The 23,339-nt window shown below is 38.4% G+C and overlaps 1 protein-coding gene across 1 annotated transcript; it reads right to left on the bottom strand.

Moving 5' to 3' along the window:
* Window positions 1-191: 191 nt before the first annotated feature.
* smarcc1a (SWI/SNF related BAF chromatin remodeling complex subunit C1a) lies at window positions 192-20,088 on the bottom strand. Its single transcript, XM_016292394.1, has 28 exons — window positions 19,879-20,088; window positions 18,784-18,903; window positions 18,174-18,259; window positions 17,969-18,050; window positions 17,724-17,816; window positions 17,562-17,631; window positions 17,368-17,437; window positions 17,196-17,271; window positions 16,018-16,143; window positions 15,612-15,727; window positions 15,079-15,206; window positions 13,763-13,822; window positions 13,631-13,668; window positions 13,294-13,412; window positions 12,533-12,604; window positions 12,333-12,446; window positions 11,985-12,138; window positions 11,786-11,896; window positions 11,645-11,704; window positions 11,299-11,557; window positions 10,071-10,232; window positions 7,411-7,463; window positions 5,824-5,965; window positions 4,762-4,919; window positions 4,456-4,590; window positions 2,857-3,130; window positions 1,886-2,014; window positions 192-1,763 (listed from the first exon to the last, which is right to left on the bottom strand). The coding sequence occupies exons 1-28, from the start codon at window positions 20,062-20,064 to the stop codon at window positions 1,666-1,668; spliced, it is 3,291 nt and encodes a 1,096-aa protein (XP_016147880.1). The 5' UTR covers window positions 20,065-20,088; the 3' UTR covers window positions 192-1,665.
* Between the last annotated feature and the right edge of the window lie 3,251 nt (window positions 20,089-23,339).

Below are 23,339 nucleotides of genomic sequence, written 5' to 3'. Positions count from 1 at the left end.
ATCCTGGGAGGAAACAAGCTTCCATAATACTACTATAATGAGATTTAATAGAAATAAATGCATGAATGCATCACTGCGCCAAAAAAAACGCTCCTAAAAAGTAATGTTTTATGAATTTGAGAGATTCATCCACTCTTAAAATCCAAATACATAAACCAGAGGAATCGCTAGAACTGAAACAGAAAGCAGTCTTACAAAAACAAACCCACTTTATTTAGACAGTGTTCAGGTCTCAGTATCAATGTGCCGGGTAAAAATGAAAAGAGAAAGCTACAAACTTCCAAGAACAGCGATAACTGAGTCTACACAAACTTTATTTTCTTAAAAATACATTACCATAAAATAAAAAGCAATAAAAGATATATATGGAGATCGGGGAGCGCAGGGTTTCACCCCATTTTTCGGTGATATACAGCCTGGAAAGTTTTGGAAGAGGAAATGCACGTGTATCTGTGTGTGTGTGTGTGTGTGTGTGTGTGTGTGTGTGTAGTGTAGTAGGGTGGGCCGTGTTGAAGTGAGGGCTTGGTTCACCTGAGGAGGAGGAGGACGACAGCCTCCACACAGCAGTAATGCAGCAGTCACATGGGCACACACAAAGAAAAGAGAGAGAGAAAGAGAGAGAACAGCCATAACAGAAAGAGAGAAGGAGAGAAGAGAGGTAGTAAAGTGAGAGAGGTAGAGCAAGGCGGGGCAGCTACTCTGTCAGCACCTAAGGGAGGAGCACAAAAGGCCAGCTACACCTAAGATAAGCAAAGTTCCTCCATCACTTCAGTGTGATACCATATACACCTCCATTTGCGGAGGTTTTAAATGCGTGTGTGTGTGTGTGTGTTCGTACATCTGAAGCAAACAAAGTTTCATGCTTGTGTGGGTACATCTCTAAAAACAGCAGTTTGGTGGGCTCTCGTTTGGTGTTAGAGTACTCGGGACGCGTTTAGGACAGCGGAGCACTCGTGGCGGTGTGAGTTACGATATCTCATTGATCTCTGGGTCACAGCGTGGCTGACCAAGCAGAGTACCATAAAGCAAATCTGCTTCACACACTGTGCACAGATTGCGTACAATTGTACCGGCGAGGTAGATTATCAGCTAGATGTGGATGTAAATATTAAAAGGAAGCTCGAGGAAGCCACCGGGAACCCTGCTGTAATGATACCGCACCACAAACAAGTAAGGCAGTGGAAAGGTTCTCTGCGTGCCACAGGACTCAAGAGGAGGCGGGACGCTGCGAACCGGCTCGTAGCTACAGTGTGATTTCGATCTTAGAGCATTTAGCTTACGTGGATCAGCACAATATACACATATGATTTCATCAGTCACATTACAGGGAAGAGCCGGACAGCAAAGTTCCGCAGGAGTCTGTGCAACGCTCTCGAAAACAAACACAAGAGGAGAGAAACAGAACAGAAGCCAGTGCTATTACAAGCCAAGAGACGCAGGAACGGCAGCACTCTTGACTTTGTGCCCTGAGCGTGTGAATGTTTGCGGGTGAGGAGGTGAGTGCTCAGCTCGATCGAGAGGATTTAGAGATGACCCACCCATCAGCAAGGCCAAACTACAGAGAGCGACGACAGCACGTCTGCGGGGGTCCCGAATTAATCTGGATTTGTGTGTGTGTATCTGTGTGTGGATGTGTACGTGTGTGCGGTGACAGGCGGGAATAGTTTAGTTTTCAGCAGCACGAGGAGGGGGCGCAGATACAGGAGGTCCCACTGGGCCAGGGGGCATCCCATCAGGCTGTGCGGTTGGAGGTGGACCTGGGTCTATAAGGAGACAATGATGTTGTTTTAAAAACGCAGCCGGAAAAAATATATATAGAGCCCAGGACGAATGTGTCACGCACAGGAACAAGAGGACGGGATCTAGCGATAGAAGGGATACTCACACATGCCGTTGGGTGGTCCAGGGTGTCGAGGGCCCATCATGGGCAGCATGCCACCCTGTGGGGGTCCAACTGGGGGAGGTCCAGGCATCATTCGGCCTGGCATAGGCTGACCTGGTCCAACCATTGGTCCTGAACAAAGCAACAAAAGACACTTGAAAAAAGACGTATTGATGTGCTACAGAATATTCACTTTTGGAAAGGAATTAGCAGGGTTTCTGCGGGTTTTTAAGACCAAGTAAAGAAAATTTAAGGAATAAAAGGAAGGGGACAGAAAAAAAAAAAATCTGCCAATAGAGAAAAACTAGCATTTTAAAAAGGGAAACAAGTTTATTGTCCTGATCCTATTGACATATTTGTTGTTTTAAGCACAAACTCGCTTAATTTGGTTAAATATCTTCATTTTTCATCTCAAGTAAACGTATTTTGATTTAAGGATGTTTAGATATTTGCACTGGAAAAACAAACAAATACTGATTTTTTTCCCCCGCAGTGCATGCAGTATTTAATGCCATTAGTTTATAAACTTAAGATTTTCTGCGCCAATTTAAGGCCTTAATTTGTGGTATGGCAAATTAAGACTTACAACCTTTTTAAGACTCATTAGGGATGTGCAATTTATCAAATTGTAGTTTCCATTTCAGCTTCCAATGATACAAAAAGTCAATAATCGAGATTAAAATGATCACTGTGCCACATTCCAAACATACGGTGCAAAAACTTAATTTCCAAATCAGTCAAATCATGTAACACGACTGTCATAAAACGCAGACTACTGTGGGACAAGCTTGATATTAAAAAGAGCTGCGTTAAGCTCCATAAAAGAGCTCAAAACTGTTATCCAGGTGGTTTTGTGTGTGTGTGTGTGTGTGTGTGCTCCGAGAATGCAGCCTAGAATTAATGTTTTGTACAAAAAGGAGCAACCCAAAAGAAGACCTCAAACACAAAACCAGAAGATCAGGGTGCGTGCTGACCTGTCTGAGGGGCATGGTGGGGACCCATGGGATGGTGCATGGGGGGATATGCGGGGCCTGGGTGCCCGGGATGTCCTGGGTGTCCAGGGTGCATGCCTGGAGGTGGGCCGTGTGGAGTTGGGCCATGTGGAGGTGGTCCGTGATGTCCTCCTGCATTCTGCTGCACAGCTGCCTGCTGCTCCATCTGCTGACGAGCCTTCATCTCAGCATATTTCAACTGCTCCATGTGGAATGCCTGTCGCTCTGTCAAAAGCTGCTGCCTCTGGAGCTCCAGCTATAAAGGGAAAAACTCCTGTTAAATCAACTCCGCTTGATGGGGCAAGGGGGAAAGTTTAAATTGATTACTAAGGCTTTACTAACAGCACACAATTTCGATTTGTTTTTCAAATCCAATCATTAGAACGCATTTTGCAAGCACTCTAATCGGATCTATTCGTTTGGGCAGTGCAGTCAACATCTGGTCTATTTACAGCTGGTTCTTTATTATAAATTTGTGCATAATGTGAAAAAAGGTAGAAAGCTATCAGTGTAGAACTAGAAAAATGAAAACTGGAAATTTGACATCTGGTTATGTCCATCATGGCATTGAAAAATTGTGCTTATGAGATGCATGGGGGGGGGGGGAGCTTAAAAAAAACATTTCATGAAACAAACATCCACCTAAATTACGGCATTTAGTTTATTTATTAAAAATTTACTTCAAACCACATTTGAATGTTCTGTCCACCAAAAAAAAAAAAAATATATATATATATAGAAAAACATTAATTTCTTTATTATTCAATAATAATAACAACAATAAAGTTAATATTGGGAACCAGTGTGGACCAGTTAGACATGCCAATACTTGTTACACATGCCATCTTTATGCTGTAGCTTCAGAAGTTATGCAAACGCCCACCAGAAGAATGCGTCACAAATATGGCGTGAACCCGATTCATGCCACTAAAATGGCACAAAAATTTTCCTGTAAGCAGAAATCAGTACTGCAGAGCGGGTGGTGCTAGCCTGTGCAGAAGTCCCCATCATGCTTAATTAAAATCAAAGCTATACTTAGTGAATTTATGAACACTAGAAGGAAATAAAGTACCACTGGGATGGGCTATATAAAGACACATCCTTCATGCACTATTTACAGCAGCTAAATTGAGTTACTATCTTCAGCTAGATTTGCTAAAGCATTTTGTATAGCTCTCCAAGTCTCTTGTGGACAGCGCCTCTGGTGTGCAGACATAAGACTACAGGATACATAAGAACAAGGCACAGCACTAGCAAAGCAGGTGTAAATTACAACCTCATACTACAACTAGTTAGTAGCTATTGTAACACTGCATGGAGGGGAAAAAATACAAATTCACTGACTTTACTGAGCAGAGAAACAAATTAAATTTTTTTTCTTCTTTTTTTTTCAAAAACTGAATAATGATGATGATGATAGATCATTTTATTGATAATAAATAATTCAACAATATAACTCTTACTACAGTGAGCAAAAAAGCCACAATGCAAAAAATATATATAAATAAATAAAATCAATATAAAATGCATTATTTTGGATTTTAGGGTGACCCGTTCTTGATATCCAGATTCAATACTTACTGCTTCTTTCTCACGGTCCATGATGGTCTCCAGCTCCTCAAAGTGTCTGAGTTTGAGCTCCAGCTTCTTCATCTGAGTTTCTACCAGCAGAGCCACAAGAGATTTGATCTTCCTCTCTTCCACTGCAGCCAGGTGCTGAGACACAAAAACAAAAGCGCATGAAATCAAGTTAGCTGCCAGGGTGATAAAAACACTTTGATTGGAGACAGCTGCACAAAGCAGAGTTACTATTGGTGCCAAAAAGGGAAGTTAAAGAATTGATAAACATTGAACCCAGTCCCTGTTGAAGTCTGTGCATTGCATTACCTTTGCCTTGGTGGCAGCAGAGGCCAGAGCAGCAGCGGCAGCGGTGGCGATGTTGCCCTCTCCGACATCCAACTCAAGCTTTTTCTTTCCTTCCTCCTTTTCTTCCTCACCCTCTTTCCCTTCCTCTGTGGTCTCCATGTCCTCCTCTTTGTCTTTCTCTGGAACATGAGAATAAAAAAGAAAGTACAGACTTTTTAGTCATTTTAGAGCATAATTAGAAAAAAAAAGTCACATTATATCGAACATTTATTTCAATGGCACTTTACAGATTTTCTGCAAAACTGGCAGAAAACGGGGAGGGGGGGGGGGGTTGGGGGTGGAATCACATATGAATCATGATTCTATCTTCTACTGATTCGTATGGACTCAAATTTTAAAAAAATTAAGTTTTAAATTTCTTTGAGTTTGGTGGTGGACAGTAAGTTCAAGTCCACATTTTAAAGGTCAACATGCACTTTACAGTGAAATGTAGCAGTTCTTGTTTGTTTTAAAAGCATACTGTATGTAAATCTAGCAGCTCATTTGATTTTATGTATTTGGATTTGCTGAAAAGATGTATTATTTTAAAATATTTTAATGTATTATTTGTGTTAAAAGGAGAGTTCACCCAAAAATAAAAATTGTCATCATTTACTTACCCTCAAGTTATTTCAAACCTGTATGAATTTCTTTCTAACCGCTGAAAACAAAATATGACATTTTGAAGAATGTGGGTAATCAAGCAGTTGAGAGTTCCCATTGACTTCCATAGCATTATTTTTCTATACTACCAACATTATTCAAATATCTTTTGTGTTCAGCAGAAAAAAGAAACTCAGACAGGTTTGCAACAACTTGAGCGTGAGTAAATTTTCATCTTTGGATGAACACCATCTTTGAAACGGTAACTTTAAAAAATAAAAAAACTTTGATAAGTCCAATGTTTTGAAAAAAGAAAGGGGTGTAGCAACTCAACCATCATGGCTCAATTTAACAGGCTTTAAGCAGATTTCTGTCAGCATGTGTCAGATTTCAGGAAATCCCATGAGCATTCGTTGCCGCTGTGGCTTCCAGTGTCTGTACCTGCCGTCTTGGATTCTCCTCCCTCACTCTCTTCCTCTTCCTGCGGCTCAGATTTCTCTGTAGTCTCATTCTTTTCCTTCTCTGTCTCTGTCGGCTTTTCCGCAGACTCGCTGGGCTTTTCTGCTTCATCCTTTGACTCCGCCTGCAACAAATGAGATGGGGAATGGCGAGATGTGAGTCAGACAGTATGAGACAACTGAAATGCAAATGAAGCGATGGTACAGATGACTGTATAGAAAGTGAACTTGGAACTAGACTCAATATGGAGAGGCGCATTGCAAGTAGGGATGCAACGATTATAGATTTTGTTGGTATGATTATTGTCTGAGGAATAATTATGGTTTCACGATTATTTATTCATTTCGCAAAATTATTAATGTATAAAATCACATGGACACTCTTTAGATAATAAAGTGTTATTTATAGCTGCCTTTAGAAAGAAATAACACAGCAACCAATAATACAGCACAAAATAATAATAAAGACAAACAAAAGTCTATCTCTCCAATTGGAATTAAAAAGGTGACCTCTGCTCTGTAAACATCCATGTCAGTATTTCCATTTTGAAAATAACTAATGAAAATAGATCACAAAAGTATTTAGTGTTTTCAGTTTGTATATTCTTTACATTTCTTTTGGACCTGAGGCAGAAAACTGGAAACATGGTGAAAAATAAAAAAATCTTGTTGGTTTTTGACTTATGCATAATACTATAAAAGGGATTATAGATAATGTTATTAAGTATTATTAATGTAGGTCAATTAACTTTATTTACCATACAGGGGAAACTATTAATAATGAGGGGAATAAACTGAACTATCATTGTAATCAACTGTCATCTATACGTATTCATTTTAATAATTTTTATAATAAATCATATTTTACATGTGGCCTGAGAAAATCATGTCTATTATTTTGGTTTGTGAGATCGAAGATCACGCTGCGCACACATGCAAACATTCACGAGGACACAAACTTGTTGTGAACCCTGCCCCGTGACTTTTATTAATAAAATAGCTTAGATACTGAATTGCTACATATTCATCAGCAAGGAGAGGGTAAAAATCACTGTTTAAGTAACTAAACTCACATATTTGTAGAGAGACACAATGACGCATCTTACCACACTATTTCATCTGTCTGCTCTGAAGTGGGCAGAATACGGAGCTAACGAGCCGTAGCATCGCGTCAGTCTTGCCTTCACGTTGTGCATTAAAATAGTTTAAAGCCATGTATTCGCTCTTTAGCAGCAGTTTTTACGGCAATATTTAAATGACACCCTGGTCATTCTTGGTGTACCCAAAATGGTCCCACACTATCGACCAGAACTTTACGTTTTGCGCACGTTGCAACTGTTCCGTTCTGTGCAACAGAAACACTCGGTGTAGCGGAGCCTTTACGATTAATTAACTGCGACATTTTAAAGTGCAGTTAATTGTGAAACCGGTTAGTCGCTGCATCCCTAATTGCAAGGAATCCCAATAATGCTGGAAAATGATAAATCACTTCTGATCTGATTCTAAACAATCCATAAACATGACTTAGTAGCAAATACAAATGACTACTGGTGGTAGGGCCATATCTGACCTTATCAGGCTGGGAATCCGAGTCAGTGTCCATCTTCTCAGTCTCTGTAGGTTCTGCGAGTAAAGGGGGAAAAAATAGATTAAAACATCAAATGCAATGTGGTAGAGTGCATTGGACAAAAATAAACCTAAAGGCAAATATATATATATCTTGGAAAGCACCTCAGCTGCAGTAAAACAAATTGATTTTTATGAGATTGTCAGTAAGTCCCTCTTATGCCGAGTTCACACTGCACGATTTTCAAACTCGTATCGCTGTTGTTTTCACACTGCGTGACTATCTGGGGTAGCAGTCAGTTGCTGCTGTGTTCACATTGCACAATAGAGTGAAAAATCGGGCTAAAATCATGCAGTGTGAACTCGGCATTAATGCGGCCCATAACTGCCTAAACATAATGTTTTTTTTTGGTTTTGGTTTTTAAAGTAACCTCACACAAAGGTTGCATTTACTCAGTCAAAAACGCAGTAAAAAGCAATACTGTAAATTATTACTGAATTTACATTACCTAAAGGAATATTACATTTTGTATTACAATTTTAAATAACTGTTTTCTGTTTTAATACATTTCATAACGTAATTTTGTGATACAATGTCCCATCTTCAGCATCAAACGATCCTTCAGAAATAATTCTAATATGATGATTTGGTGGTCAAGAAACATTTCTTACTATCTATGCTGGAAATTTTTTAAATGTAAAGTCGGCAACACCAAAGCTCCAAAAGTATAAAAAAATTTATTTTTTAAAAAGACTGTCGCATAGCATATGTGACGTTTCGAGCACGCAGGCTCTTCATCAGACAAATGAACAACACTGATATCCCAATCTTTATAGGCCTACCTCCAGGTGATCAAAGGTCACATGACTGTACAATATTATCTTGATCATAATACCAAAACAATAACATATCAACCAAGGAGAAAAACAGAAACAAAAATAAGAAAAATAAAAATAAAACAAAAACATAAAGCTATGCAAAATACACAAATATAATTCTCAAAATATTGTTTAATATCATTAATTGATTTACCTGTTGCGTTGCCCCTGTGGTTTACGTTATATTGGTAAGACTAGCAGACCTCTAAAAACTCGCATCTCTGAACATCGATGTGCAATTAGACATCGCGATCCAAAAAGTCCGGTAGCACAGCACTTTGCAGATTCAAGACACTCAGTTTCCACTCTTCAGTACATAGGTATTGAAGTAGTGAAGTGTCAGCGTCGCGAAGGTGATATCAACAAATTGCTTTTACAACGCGAAGCTTTTTGGATTTATACACTAGACACGTTGTCCCCTAGAGGATTAAATGAGGACTTTGATACTCGTCCATTTCTTTAAACATAAGATATCCATTTACATATAATAAACGCTTTGTGGTTATTGATTTGAATTTATGTACCCAGGCAGGCATCAATTAATGTTATTAAACAATATTTTGAGAATTATATTTGTGTATTTTGCATAGCTTTATATGTTTTTGATTTATTTAGATTTTTCTTATTTTTGTTTCTGTTTTTCTCTCCTTGGTTGATATGTTATTGTTTTGGTATTATTATGATCATGATAATATTGTACGGTCATGTGACCGTAGGTAGGCCTATAAAGATTGGGATATCAGTGTTGTTCATTTGTCTGATGAAGAGCCTGCGTGCTCGAAACGTCACATATGCTATGCGACAGTTTTTTTTATTTTTTTTATACATTTTTTGATACTTTTGGAGCTTTGGTGTTGCCGACTTTACATTTAAAAATGCTCCACTTGTTTCTTAGTCAAGCACCCAGTTGAGATCGATGTGCGTGCTCTTTACTATCTATGCTGAAAATTGATATTTTTGTAGAAACCATGATTTGAAAAACACTATGCATTTAATTAAATTATATATTTATGCAAAAAGTCTTTAATGTCACTTTTTGATCAATTTAATGCAGCCTTGCTACATTAAGATACTTCTTTAAAAAAAAAATCTGACTGACCCCAAATTTTTCAACAGCAGTGCACATATGAGGGGAAAATTGTGTATGAAATGTAGCCATAGTGGACAATGAAGTATCAGTGTGAACGCAAACAAATGCATCGAAAAGTCAAACTACAGAGCCTGACAGCACACAGAAGGCAAAAAAACACAAAACAAAATGAACCAGCCATTAAGGAAAAGTACAGCATGACCAAGTGAGTGAATGACCTTATGAACAGGCATTAGAGCATCAGAGCTGAACAAAGAGTTGTGGCGTTGGAGCCTTTAATAAGGTATGTGTGGCAAAGCCTGCACTGGCACACCATGTCACTCCACTGACCCAGTTTCAACCCCTCCCACGTCTGTGCCCCATCTGCTGGCACTGCATAAAGCCATCGGCACGCTGCCTCTGGTGCTGTGCTGTCTCCCAATTAATGCATTATACAAGGTCTATACAGTTTAGAAAGGTGTGTAGGTGAGATTTTATATCATATTCTTTTTTATTTGACTCCAATTGTCATTAAATCATGGCAAGCCCATGCACAGCTGATCAAGGTCATTGGGTTTGTCTATTAGTCCAGAAGTACTGATCTGATGCCACCTGGTGGAAGAAGCTAGAACTACACAGGAACCATTAGCAAGATGGAAAACCCACCCATCACAGCTGTTGATGAGTTTTCCTAATTTCATTGCATGCAAAATTACCCGTCTTTTCTGGTTCTTCAGGAGCTGTACCGGCAATGCCACTGTTCTCCAGGCCGAACGCAGGGTCCACTTTTCCTGTGCTGCGCGCGGCTTCCTGTACCTTCTTCACATGAGCTTCCACCAGCTCGGTGGGAACCTCCTCACGCACACGCGAGAACTCCTCTACAAATGTAATGGACAGAAAAACCATCTTAAAATACAGACAATAACACACAATGTTGTTTGTTGTGAGCTATTAAAGTTCCAGAACCACTTTATTTTGCAATGCAGAAGCTCTGAATGTGCAAGACTTCCAATTTCTTAGTTGACACTAGAACTAGAAGAATAACTGGTTTTGAGCTACAAACAAGTTTATCTATGACTACAATAAGTTGACGTTATATAAAACTAGGGCTATTGATTCCACAGGTTAATTTGGGGAAAATAATAACATTATATTTTTCCCCAAATATCTGACCTATTGCAAATGTGAAACTAATTTCACACAACAGTTCAATAAACAAATTAACACTAACATTTTAGACAGCATTGTCAGACTCAGTATAGTGATTTTTTCTTAATTTCAGCAACGGAAACACTTCCGAACAAAGCCACAGCGGTGTTAAAATACTGAATGAATAAGCTTTTTTTAACGTATTGAGTGAGCCAATGATTCAATGATTCAAGCCAGTCACTTGCTAAGTTTCTGAATGAATCAGTGGGCTGAACTAAACTGTTAAATGAATAAACCACTCACTCATTAAGACAGTGATTTGCCACCACCAACTTGCAGTTTTAGTTTCATATTTAGAATGTCATTCCAATGAAAAAAATTATTTCATATTTCAATATTAAATGTTTAAATCCCATTCATGACCATTTAAAATCCATTAATTTATAGCATTATGTATCAATTCATTCATGCTACCTCTGAACAGTTTGGCTAAATACCTAAATGCCACTTCAAATGCAGCTTCGGAAAAGAATGATATGGTCACATTGTAGCCTTAAAAGTTTGTGTAATAAATTCTGTTGAATCAAAATAAGCCTAAAACTTTTTTTTGTAATGTCGATTCATTGCTTTTCTCATTTAACACAATGATGACTTCATCTTTTGGGGGTAATTTCTCACCCCAAACTGATGTGCAATTAATGACACCGGAAGCCCAGCACATTGAAATTACAAATGGCTACATTCTCTCTTACATAAAAAAAAAAAAGGTGGATACACCAAATCTTGACAACATACCCAAAGCTGCTTTGGCAGCAGCCGCCGCAACACGCGGGTCGACCACAGAGGCAAGGAATGCAACAGTGCTCATGACAGGATTTCCTGATTGGCTAAAGGGGATCGGCTGGTAAGCCAAAGGGCCTAGTGAGGCTTCAGAGCTCTCCAGGTATTGATCCTCTATGGGCAGCCGCAGGAAGTGCAAGATGCACTCATCTTGTGTACGGCTACCCACGTGCTCAGAAACCTTATTCCAGTCATCCTTATACATCTCCAGAGCCTGGAATGATTCATTCAAAATATATTAAAACAAACTGGTATGAATGGAGAATCCTGAGTTTATGATGCCCACTGATTCAGATCTCACCTCCAACAGAAGCAATGTTTCTTGCTCAGTCCACTCTCTCCCACCTGCAGCCCCTTTACCCTGTAAGGCAAATGATTATATAAAAAAAACTATGGGGGAAAAAAAAACATTGACAACTAGGTCTAGTATTAGGTGACTTGCCTTGGGATTCTTCTTTGAGTAAATATCTGTACGGAGGCCAAAGTTCTGCAGGTCAGTTGGCTTGTCTTTGCCCTTCTCTGGAAAGTTCAGCATCTGCTGAGCAGGGGGAACCTGGGATGAAAAGCAAAGACTATTGCAACTGTTTCACAAGAAAGCTTGTGCCTTCTGGGAATTAAAAGGGAAGTCACCCCAGTCTCACCTGTGGGGGGCGGTGGTGCAGCGGCACCAAGCCAGAGGGAGTATCAGTCAGAACATTGAAATGTGGGGTTGGTGGAGGGCCCATGGGAAGGGGTCTGCTCTCAGAATCAACCTGATAGTTCACCAGCCCCCACTGCTCCAAAAAGGCATGCACTCTGGGGGAAAAAAGACAACACTGAAGGGGGGAACGCGGGGGGGGGGGGGGGGGGGGGGGGGGGGGGGGGGGGGAGACAACACTAAAGGTAAATATATAATATAAAAATAATTTTAAAAATGATCCTATTTGAATTTATGCAAGGCTCTCTGCATAATATTCTAATAAATTCTGAAGGTAAATTAAAATTCTGACCTCATGACCGCACAGACATCTCCAGTGAGGTTTCTCCTGCAGGAGGTGGAGGTCAGGTACTCCTGAGGATTCAGCCGGTATGTGTCAATCATGAAGTTACGATAAGCCAGATAGCTAAGGAAGAGGCAATAAACAAAGTATGAAAGTTGAGAAAGAAAATGTTAATTAAATTTTAATGTGAATTAAATGTGCAAACTTACATCTCTGGAGTCTTCGATTTGTTTTTGCCATTGAAGAACTCTGGCAGGGCACGCCTCTCAATTTCATGTATACTGGGAAAAAAAGAAAAGAAAAATGTGAATGCACAACGACATTCCCAACTAAGAAAAGGTAGAGTAGGCTTTTTCAGGATTTAACTGAGAAAATCTAGACAAATATCATACATATGATATTTTTCATTAAGGTGGAACGGCATTTAAAAAAAAAAAATTTTACCTTTAAAAAAATAATTAAAAATTCCAGCTTAACCAAAAATTCTTCTCTAACCCCGCACTGTTTGTCTAATACAGTGGTTCTCAATCAAGGTGCGGGGGTCCACTAGAGGGCCTCAGCAAACTTCCAAGGGGATGACTTCAGTTCAATTATTTTATAAAGTTAAATAATTCTAATTAAAATTCATACTATTTTTGTTAAAAATGTAAAACCACTTCATTATAAAATGTAAATATTTCATTTTAAAATTTAGTATTGTTTTATTAATGAAAACAGCTCTTGAAATAATTGCAGTTCATTTAATATTGACCAAAAAAAAAAAAAAAAAGACTGTAAAAAAAAAAAAGCAGCTTTATCATAATTACATCAGAACATACCAGAAGAAATATCACAGGATATATGAGGAAGAGTCTTCAAATATTGTGTTGGACAAGTCAAAAATGTTGAGAACCACTGGTCTATAACACTACTTCCATCCAAACAAGCTCTCAGGACACTGAAAAAGCATGTGGTGGAAGGGATTTGATACCTGTTGTAGTCGAACCAGGCAGCATAGCTGGGTATAATGATGTGATGGGTTTGTTCAGTCACGTTGTCCTCAGAGTCAATCAGACGATTAATCACCATTTTGCCCTGTTCATCTTCCTCCTGTCAATTACAATTCGTAAACACTTTCAGAACCATCTGACTGTATAAATGGCTTGGCACTGAAGTCATATACTGATAGACTACTTAAAAAAAAATATATAAGAATTTATAGTTATAAAAGTGCAAGGGCTATTATCCATAAAATGCTGTGCATCTGATATAATAATGGAGAGAAACTTTCCAAAACATAACTGGATTACAATATGAAGAGACTCTACCTTGCCACCAGATGCTAGTGAATCATCTTCCTGGTCATCTAAGAGGGTAAACAAAGTTAATGCGATCATTTACATTTCCACTGACGAGATATCACATTCATACCCGCAACAAATAAGCAGCAAAATACTCACCCAAATCAGCAACCGTTCCGCCTTTCACTGGCGTGTTCTCACTGTCCTTTTTCTGATTGACTGCAAGCAGAAAGGCAGAGAACATTTAGGAAAGCACATGATGTATCAGACAGACAATTCCAATACAATTTTAAATTTAAAAGCGTTCAGTCTTAAGTAGGACAATGAAAGTAGGGCACAACTTGTAATAGCAGAGTGTCTATTTTAGCCATGCACTGAATTTCAATGCATCCAGAGGGGCTTTGACAAAAAAAAAGGTGCTATAACCTATGAAATAAAAAGCTCAGAAAAAAGACAGCTCAGCCATTTAAGTCAAGCAAGTAGTCGTCAACCAGGCTTCCCCCCCCAAAAAAAGAGTCACTTACTAAGCGTACTACTACTAACAGGGAAAAGCTACCCTAAGTAACCCAGGGTTATGATCAAGTGTACAATAGGGCTGTCAATTTTTTAAGAATTTCAAATATTCATCAAATTTAAAATAAAAATCCCCATTCGAATGCAAAAACGTTGCATTCGAATTTTAGGTGTGCGTTAAGGAGGCAGCCTTATCAGCGGCGCACGAGATGCGATGACGATGTAATGACGATGTCATTGCATTATAATGTTTTTGTTAGCCTATCCAGTTGAAGCCACTAGATGCGGCGCTGCTGCGTTGTTCATTAAAAAGATAGAGGAAAAGGAGAACATCAACGCGGAGAAGATCTTGTTTACATCAAAACCGAAACCAAGCCGTTCACACAGAACGCATATTTCACGCATTTTCTAGACGGACATCTATTACTGTTGCACTCGTGTCTCGCACAAAGGAGCCGCATGTTTAGAAAGCCATGTAAGTTTAACTTTGAAAAAAAACCTATATCGAGACTTTATGGTGGGTTTTTCCCCATCCCACTGCATCTCAAGTTTTAAATGAAAAATGTACTCTGTGTGATTGGCTTTCCACCCTTTGTATTAAACTATGCATACATACATGATGCTGTTTTGTTTATAGTTGTTTAAGCAACTTAATTATAATTGGTTTATAAACATTATTTTAACCATTATGCACTTTTTTTTCTCCACAGATAGTCATGTTATCTTATGCTTTGAATGATGTGTTATCTTGTGGCCTCAGGAGAGAAGCCAAACGCTTTTCTTCACCCTAACTGAAATTATGCGTTTTAAATTCGAATATTGATAATATTTAAGTACAAAAATCGAATTTAGTTTTTCAGCCATTTTGACAGCCATAGTGTACAATGGCAGTAGCTCTTCGATTATCCCTTGCACTGTTCAAAAAAAAAAAAAAAACGGGACCATTAATCAAGAAGACTGACCATTCTTTGGCAATGTAACTTCCTCCATTCCTGGTACAGGGGAGGGATCTTCCAGGTCCTTTGTGAGGTCTTCATCCTGCTCGTCATCATTTTGATGTCCACGGCGTCTCCCCTGTGATCCAGGATTCCTGTTTGAGGTAAATGAATGAATGAGACTGCTACATTTCAAATTATCATGACCAAGTACATTTTATACAAGAAATGTTTCTCGCATAAAAAGCAGTAAATTAACATATTAGAAGGATTTCTGAAGGATCATGTGACTCGGAGGACTGGAGTAATGGCGGCTGAAAAATCAGTGTTGTCATCACAAAAAATAAATTAAAACATCTTAAACTGAAATAGAAATCAATTATTTAAAACTGTAATAATGCTTCATAATATTCCTGTTTTTACTGTATTTTTTTGCGAATACAACCAGCCTTGGTGAGCATTAGAGACTTCTTTAAAAAACATTTTAAAAATGTTACCAAACCCAAACATTTAAACTGTTGTGCTTAAATTTATTTATCAGACTCCAACAAGATAGTTACCCTTTCTTGCCCTTTTTGCGGGACTCTGCAGGGGTGCTGGGTGGGGATGGAGAGCGTCTCCTCTTCTTGCCGGCAACCAGGGACTTGCGGTCCTTACGATCGGGTGTACGGGAAGACTGATCAGAACCATGGAGGGGTGGAGGATGAGAGAAAGAGCGAGAGAATGAGAGAATGGAACGGTCTTACACACAAAGGGGAGGGGGTCCTGAGGGGATATTTGGGTGGTGGGGTGAGGTACGTGAGGGTGAGGCAGCAAGGAAGAGCTTTAGAGGATGATTGACAGACACGCAGACAGTGACAGAACAAACCCTGCCTAGACCTCAAAGGGTCTGGCTTAGCAACACAAAGGAAATCTGAACATGCACAATATCTATTTCTTTAGTGCTCGTGTCTTTAGGTCTCTTACCACTTCCTCCCCTGGGAAGATCCGCTGGCGGAAACTCACAGGCTTCTTGTTCTCATCCACTTCATAATCTTCCTCATTCATCCACTCGTTGAAAGCATCTGTGTCGATGACCCATTTAGCATGCACCTGAGGGGATTGTAGAACGTACTGAGAAAACGCTGGAAAACTGAATCTGGCAGCATCACTTACAATATGATTATGCTTAGGGATGGTACGATTATCCGCGAGCCGGTTGAAAATAGATTTAAATATGTGACGATTCAAATCGGTTGAGATGCGAAACAAATCGCGATTCAATTAGGGGTAGTTTATATGAATGTATGTCTGAGGGGAGCTTACTGTCTTTAGAAAAGTTTAGATGGTATTTTTTCTTTTCATCTTGCCTCTGTATAACGCATATTAAAGTTCATAAGTGCAGCGCTGCTTTGTTTACAGTGGAAATCAGGAAATGCTTTAAGCGCCACCTGCTGGCAGAGAGTGAATCTGCATCTCATTCAGCTCATCCGCTGTTTCATGCAGATATTTTTATGTATAGTTTCACAAAACTGAAGTCAAACCATTCTGTTTTTGCTTCAAATTTCCAAATTATACATTCTAATTTAGATTAAAAACTGCTCATGTGGCATGTATGCAGCATCTTTGTTTGGATCATGATTAAAATACAGTGGTTGCCTCTAATTTTAAATGGAAAGAGCACAGACAAAGCCTTATTTTTTTTATATGAAGAGATTTATTTTATTTGTGTTACTTATTTGATTTGGGGCTTGTTTTCAATTTATTTTGTCATTTACATTTACATTGTATTTAAATTGTCATTTAGCAGACGCTTTTATCCAAAGCGACTTACAAATGAGGACAATAGAAGCAATCAAAACCAACAAAAGAGCAATAATATACAAGTACTATATTAGTATATTATTATAGTGTTATATTTCAATTTCACAAAGAAATGTGCAACATTTTGTCCAAGCAATAATAAAGGACACATTTAATTTATAATTTGTCTTAAATCTCATTTTGTTAAAAAATCGTGAATCGAATCGTGAAATCAAAATCGTGAATCGAATCGCGAGTTGAGTGAATCGTGACATCCCTAATTATGCTTCATATTGTAAAAAAGTGTTTATTGTAAAACTGCGAATTAGGAAATATATCAAAACATTTACAGATCCCCTTACCCGCCATGGTTTCTCAGAACTTGGTGGATCCTCAACATCTCCATCCACATCACTTGTTGATACCCATGTATCATAACTGCAGAGTTAAATAATATAATTTATCATTTAATTTAGAATGAATCTTTCCGTTTCACACAAACATACAGTATGTGTGCAAATATACCCAACCAACCTGTCAGGGTAATTACCCCAGTGAACCAAAACTTGCTTGTCTTTCCGCATGACAGGACGTAGCCATTCCTCTGAAAGGCAGAAGCAGAATTCAAAAGGTAAGTTCAAGAAAACACCAAATATAAAGTCCAATTAAACGAAATGATTGAGGAAATTTTGTTCACCCATCTTTTGTTATAAAAATCAAACACCAACCTTCTTCAACCTGGGCTGGGGAGGGGTAAATAATATGAGTGGCCTTTGATTTATCTTCAGTGATGGTGCCCTAGAAGTTTGAGTGAAACAAACATCAGAGAAGTGCAAAAAAACACAAGATGGAATTTTAACAACCTAATCAATTCTTTTTTTTTTTTTTACCTGATGTCTCTTGATGATGTCTTTGAGCTTGTTGGCTTGCTTTTGCTCCATGTCAGACACAATGTATACAATTGGTCGGGTTAAAGAGTTGTTCTGCGGGGAAGAATGAGACATGCATTATCGCATACAGAGAACATTACATATTCAGGACTGGGAGAACCAAATGTGACTAAATCAACAAAGTACATTCACAATGAGTCCTAGTATACATTTAAATTTATAGACAACAGCACATAGATCTCTACCTGAACAAGAGTCTTCTCAATAGTCATGAACATCTCTACGTTTCTATCCATTCTGGATGGGTTCTGCAGATCAAACCTCCTCCTGAAGAAAGACAGGCACACCAATATTTAACATATTAGCGTGAGCTTTTAAGTATTACTTCACTGAAGTTTTTGTCATTGCATGCATTGTTCCAACTTTCACCCTTCCTGAGATTCTACTCACCAGCCCTGCTCACTTTTGAACTTGTATGCAGAACCCAGAATGTGGCAAAGGGCTCCTCCGGGTTTGAAATCGAGAAAGCTCTTTGCCTAGAATGACAAAATGACTTAACAAAATGTCCCACTGGTGTTCAAATACAAATGTACACATTTCTGCAGAATTGTACCACAAGAACAAAACACTGTACTTGTACTGTGTCACATGTGAAACAATACATTTCAGTATACAGGGGCATGAACGAAAGAGCAGATTTAAGGGATAATTCACCTAAAAATGAAAACTCTGTCAGTTACTCAACCTCACGTCGTTCCACATCCATAAGACTTTCATTCATCTTCGAAACACAAATGAAGATAGTAATGTTCAAACATTTCACAGAGGTTATAAAAGGAATCCATATTATTGGAGTGGTTTAAATCTGTTCACCTTAAAGTGATTTTGTCTTCATATGAACTACTCCGTTCACATGATTATGTTTACTTATGTTTTATGAACTTTGGATGAATGTACTTTCAATGAGGAGACTATCTTCAGTTATGTTTAGAGGAGTAAAAGTGCTATAGAGTGGGAACGTGAAGAACAAGAAGTGTAAACACTGCAAATCCAGACTTACGGGTAGTTTGGTAAGGGCAGGATTGCTGACTCTACGCCCAAACGCATCCTCCTGAAACTGCAGCAACTGCACCACCAGCGCAGCCAAAGTTTTGCATGTAGGAGAGTCGGTTTGGACATACTGCAGAAAAATGAAGAGCCACAATAAATACCAGAAAATCAATTAGAACTCCAAGTATTGGATCTTTATATTGGTGTTTTCAGTAATCACACAAAAACTAAAATACCCTCAAGCTCTGCTTCTAGCAATCATTACAATCTAATCTGAAGAAATAATTCTGAACATGCATAATACATAAAGTTCATTCACAAAAGTGCATTACCGGAGACTATAACTGGACAATACAGAGTAAGGGTGAAATCATCCAGTGCCAACAAACATCTGCCAAAGAAAAACCCTCACACTTGATTTTAAACAACATATACACGTTTTTATCTCTGCCACAAAGCTAAAACACTAACAAAAGTTTCATGGTTTAAATTGACACCGTACCGTTGTAAATACCATGGTATTCTTGACATACCTTTGGCTACCATGTAAACACAATGATGGGTCACAGTGTTAATCATTCAGTACCATATGTATGCACCTAATATTATACCATTACTGAATCATGGTACCACCAGAACATCTAATGAATCAACATTAGAGAATCCGTAAACAAACTTCAGCACAAACAACCGAAGCATTGTGGCGAGAACCACCAAGAGTCATCTGACATTAAATGCAGTGGAGCTTATTAAAAAGAGAGCATAGCCCAAAAATGTTGCAAATGAAGACAGTAATTTGGCATATTTTAAGACACAGTCATTATTATGGCAGATCGCGCATCTCGGTCACTATCGTTAGCGCGCAAGCTAACTCAACAGCCCACAACACTGCCGCTTTAATTAACACAAGAGCAAAACTTGCTGACTAAAATGCCAGCCTGGAACCCAAACAGCATCTGCACCACCGCTCTGATTCGACCCGTTCAAAAAAAATCGAATATAATAGCAAATAAACTACACGCAAGCACGCGTGCCGCTTCTTGTAGCTATTGTGTGATGCGCGCGCGCGCGCCCCCATTCAGCGAGCGCCTCATGAGCCGCAGACCTTCTTATAATGTTTCCCGATCCACAGCCGAACTGTCTCCAGCTGGGACACCGTTTCCGAGCTCTCCCAAAATTTGGAAGAAGGCCCTCCGTCTTTTTTCCGTCCAATCGAGGAACCGGCGCCCGCCTGGCCAGCCGATGGTCCGCCGGAGCCCGTGCCGCCCGCTGCAGTCGCCGCTGTCGCCATTGTTTCTTTATTAGCGATAGAGGCTAGTCCGTGGAAAATGTTTTAAAACAGCACTGCGCCTGCGCAACGGTCGACGCAAGAGTCGTTGGTTGAGGGAACTCTCGCGAGATTGTGTACAAACCAAACGAGATTCTATTTTTCTTCTCAAAATTATATACAATTCATAAAGTTTAGATTAAAATATAATTTGGCGGAACTCCTATTCCTGATACCGCATACAAAACATTTTAAATCGATGCAAATTAAAATGATAACAAATACAATTTAATGCACATTATGGAAGTGAAGTTAGAGCAGGGGTTCTCATCACCCGCGGCCCACTAGGGGGCCTCAGTGATCCTCAAGGGGAGCCGCGAGATAGCTTAAAACTAATTTAAATATTATCCTATAATTTTTTTATTTCATTATTAATGTGTTATGTTAAAATGATCAAAGCACGGCCTCTCTCGTGTTCTGTGATTGGTTGCTTCGGACTCGGCGCAGCAAGCCTCATCGCACTGTTAAAAACAGACTGAACAGACAGGAGTCCACTTGTGCTTTTAGGGGGCACAATTTTAAAGTTGATCTAAACCTACTTTAAGTATTATTCATTCAGTCATTTTTCACCATATCATGGCCGGAGCCCGTGCCGCCCGCTGCAGTCGCCGCTGTCGCCATTGTTTCTTTATTAGCGATAGAGGCTAGTCCGTGGAAAATGTTTTAAAACAGCACTGCGCCTGCGCAACGGTCGACGCAAGAGTCGTTGGTTGAGGGAACTCTCGCGAGATTGTGTACAAACCAAACGAGATTCTATTTTTCTTCTCAAAATTATATACAATTCATAAAGTTTAGATTAAAATATAATTTGGCGGAACTCCTATTTCTGATACCGCATACAAAACATTTTAAATCGATGCAAATTAAAATGATAACAAATACAATTTAATGCACATTATGGAAGTGAAGTTAGAGCAGGGGTTCTCATCACCCGCGGCCCACTAGGGGGCCTCAGTGATCCTCACAATACCATATGACCATCACCATCAGAAGCCCTGAGATGATTGAGCTCAAGAAAATGGCTACAGCAACCCACTGTAATATGTTAATTGAACTTAAATATCTATAAAAAAAAATGTGTATAGCTATTAACAAACTACATTCCAATCACTGTTGATTGGACATTATTAATAATGTCTATTTGGGGGGGCACAATAATGCATCAAAACGTCCTGTAAAAAACGTAGATTGTAATGTCTTCTTCACTTTCTATGACACTTTTCACAATATTTGTACTCTCTTAATATGAGCATAATCAAGTCAAACCCATCGATCACAGGCCATATTATATAAAAGAGACCCGATTTTCAGACATTCAGTCAACTCATTCTTGACAAAATGTGTAATTACTTTGTTTTGCCTGTATGGCAGGCATGAAATAAATAAACTCTGACTGCTGTTTCTGTCTATTGACAATACAAGGTCACCTAGAGACTATCTTGGCTCTTTAATGATCCAACGTTTTTACACAATCATTTTCATAAAGCATACATTTAGTAATTAATTTTTCTTTGAAACCATTTATATATTTATTTATTTTTTTGCAGAGAAAAGATGTTTTAGTGCAATTTTGTAATCAGTAAGTTATCAAACGTTTTAAATGAATGCAAAATGATAGAATTTTAAACAAAAATGAATGTACATAACCATGTTCATTCTATTTAATGTTAATTTTAGACATTAATTCGTTTACATGCATTTGTTCAAAACAGATAATTCGTCAGTGCACAAACTCAAAAACAATATGTAAAAGGCTAGTTTGAGAAGCTATAAGGCCCAGTTTCATGTATGATTGCAAGAGAGTTCATTAGGCTACAGATACAGGGAAGGGGCCAGCCAAAGGCTAAAGGTTCCGTTCAAAGGTAAGGTCTGTAAAACTGAATGTGGTGTAATAGTTCTTTATAATGCATTGTCCAAATTAATTGAACAGGACTATATGTCCTGCATATAGACTAGAGCCTCTACTTGAAAGGCAGCACAGAATTAAAAAAATAACAATTTTCTACAATTAAAAGCAACAACAGCAACAAAACCCATTACCATCTTTCAGTTGCTCTCTTTGCAAACACTTGTATTTCCTTCAAGAAATGCTATGATTTTGTTTGTCACATGTAAGTGAGGATATGTCCATTTAAAACTTTTATTTCATCATGTCAGTTAGCTGTTCTTAACTGTGTTTTATCTTTTTTATGTTTTGCCTGTATGGCAGGCATGAAATAAATAAACTCTGACTGCTGTTTCTGTCTATTGACAATACAAGGTCACCTAGAGACTATCTTGGCTCTTTAATGATCCAACGTTTTTACACAATCATTTTCATAAAGCATACATTTAGTAATTCATTTTTCTTTGAAACCATTTATATATTTATTTATTTTTTTGCAGAGAAAAGATGTTTTAGTGCAATTTTGTAATCAGTAAGTTATCAAACGTTTTAAATTAATGCAAAATGATAGAATTTTAAACTAAAATTAACGTACATAACCATGTTCATTCTATTTAATGTTAATTTTAGACATTAATTCGTTTACATGCATTTGTTCAAAACAGATAATTCGTCAGTGCACAAACTCAAAAAGGCCCAGTTTCATGTATGATTGCAAGAGAGTTCATTAGGCTACAGATACAGGGAAGGGGCCAGCCAAAGGCTAAAGGTTCCGTTCAAAGGTAAGGTCTGTAAAACTGAATGTGGTGTAATAGTTCTTTATAATGCATTGTCCAAATTAATTGAACAGGACTATATGTCCTGCATATAGACTAGAGCCTCTACTTGAAAGGCAGCACAGAATTAAAAAAATAACAATTTTCTACAATTAAAAGCAACAACGACTATATGTCCTGCATATAGACTAGAGCCTCTACTTGAAAGGCAGCACAGAATAAAAATATTAACAATTTTCTACAATTAAAAGCAACAAAACCCATTACCATCTTTCAGTTGCTCTCTTTGCAAACACTTGTATTTCCTTCAAGAAATGCTATGATTTTGTTTGTCACATGTAAGTGAGGATATGTCCATTTAAAACTTTTATTTCATCATGTCAGTTAGCTGTTCTTAACTGTGTTTTATCTTTTTTATCACACCTTTTCATCCTTTGTCCACTTGCACTGTGCATAACTTAAATACTGTATATGTGTAAACAGCGAAGAATCACATCTATTCCCTTAGTTTTGCTGCAAATGTATAAATGACTAAACATACCTCATAAAAATGTATCACAGTTGTGATACGCCACATT

This window comes from Sinocyclocheilus grahami, unplaced genomic scaffold (assembly GCF_001515645.1).
Source record: "Sinocyclocheilus grahami isolate Dianchi unplaced genomic scaffold, SAMN03320097.WGS_v1.1 scaffold285.1, whole genome shotgun sequence".
NCBI lineage: Eukaryota > Metazoa > Chordata > Actinopteri > Cypriniformes > Cyprinidae > Sinocyclocheilus > Sinocyclocheilus grahami.
Note: the sequence above shows the minus strand (reverse complement) of the source record. Positions and strands in the feature narration are given on the sequence as shown.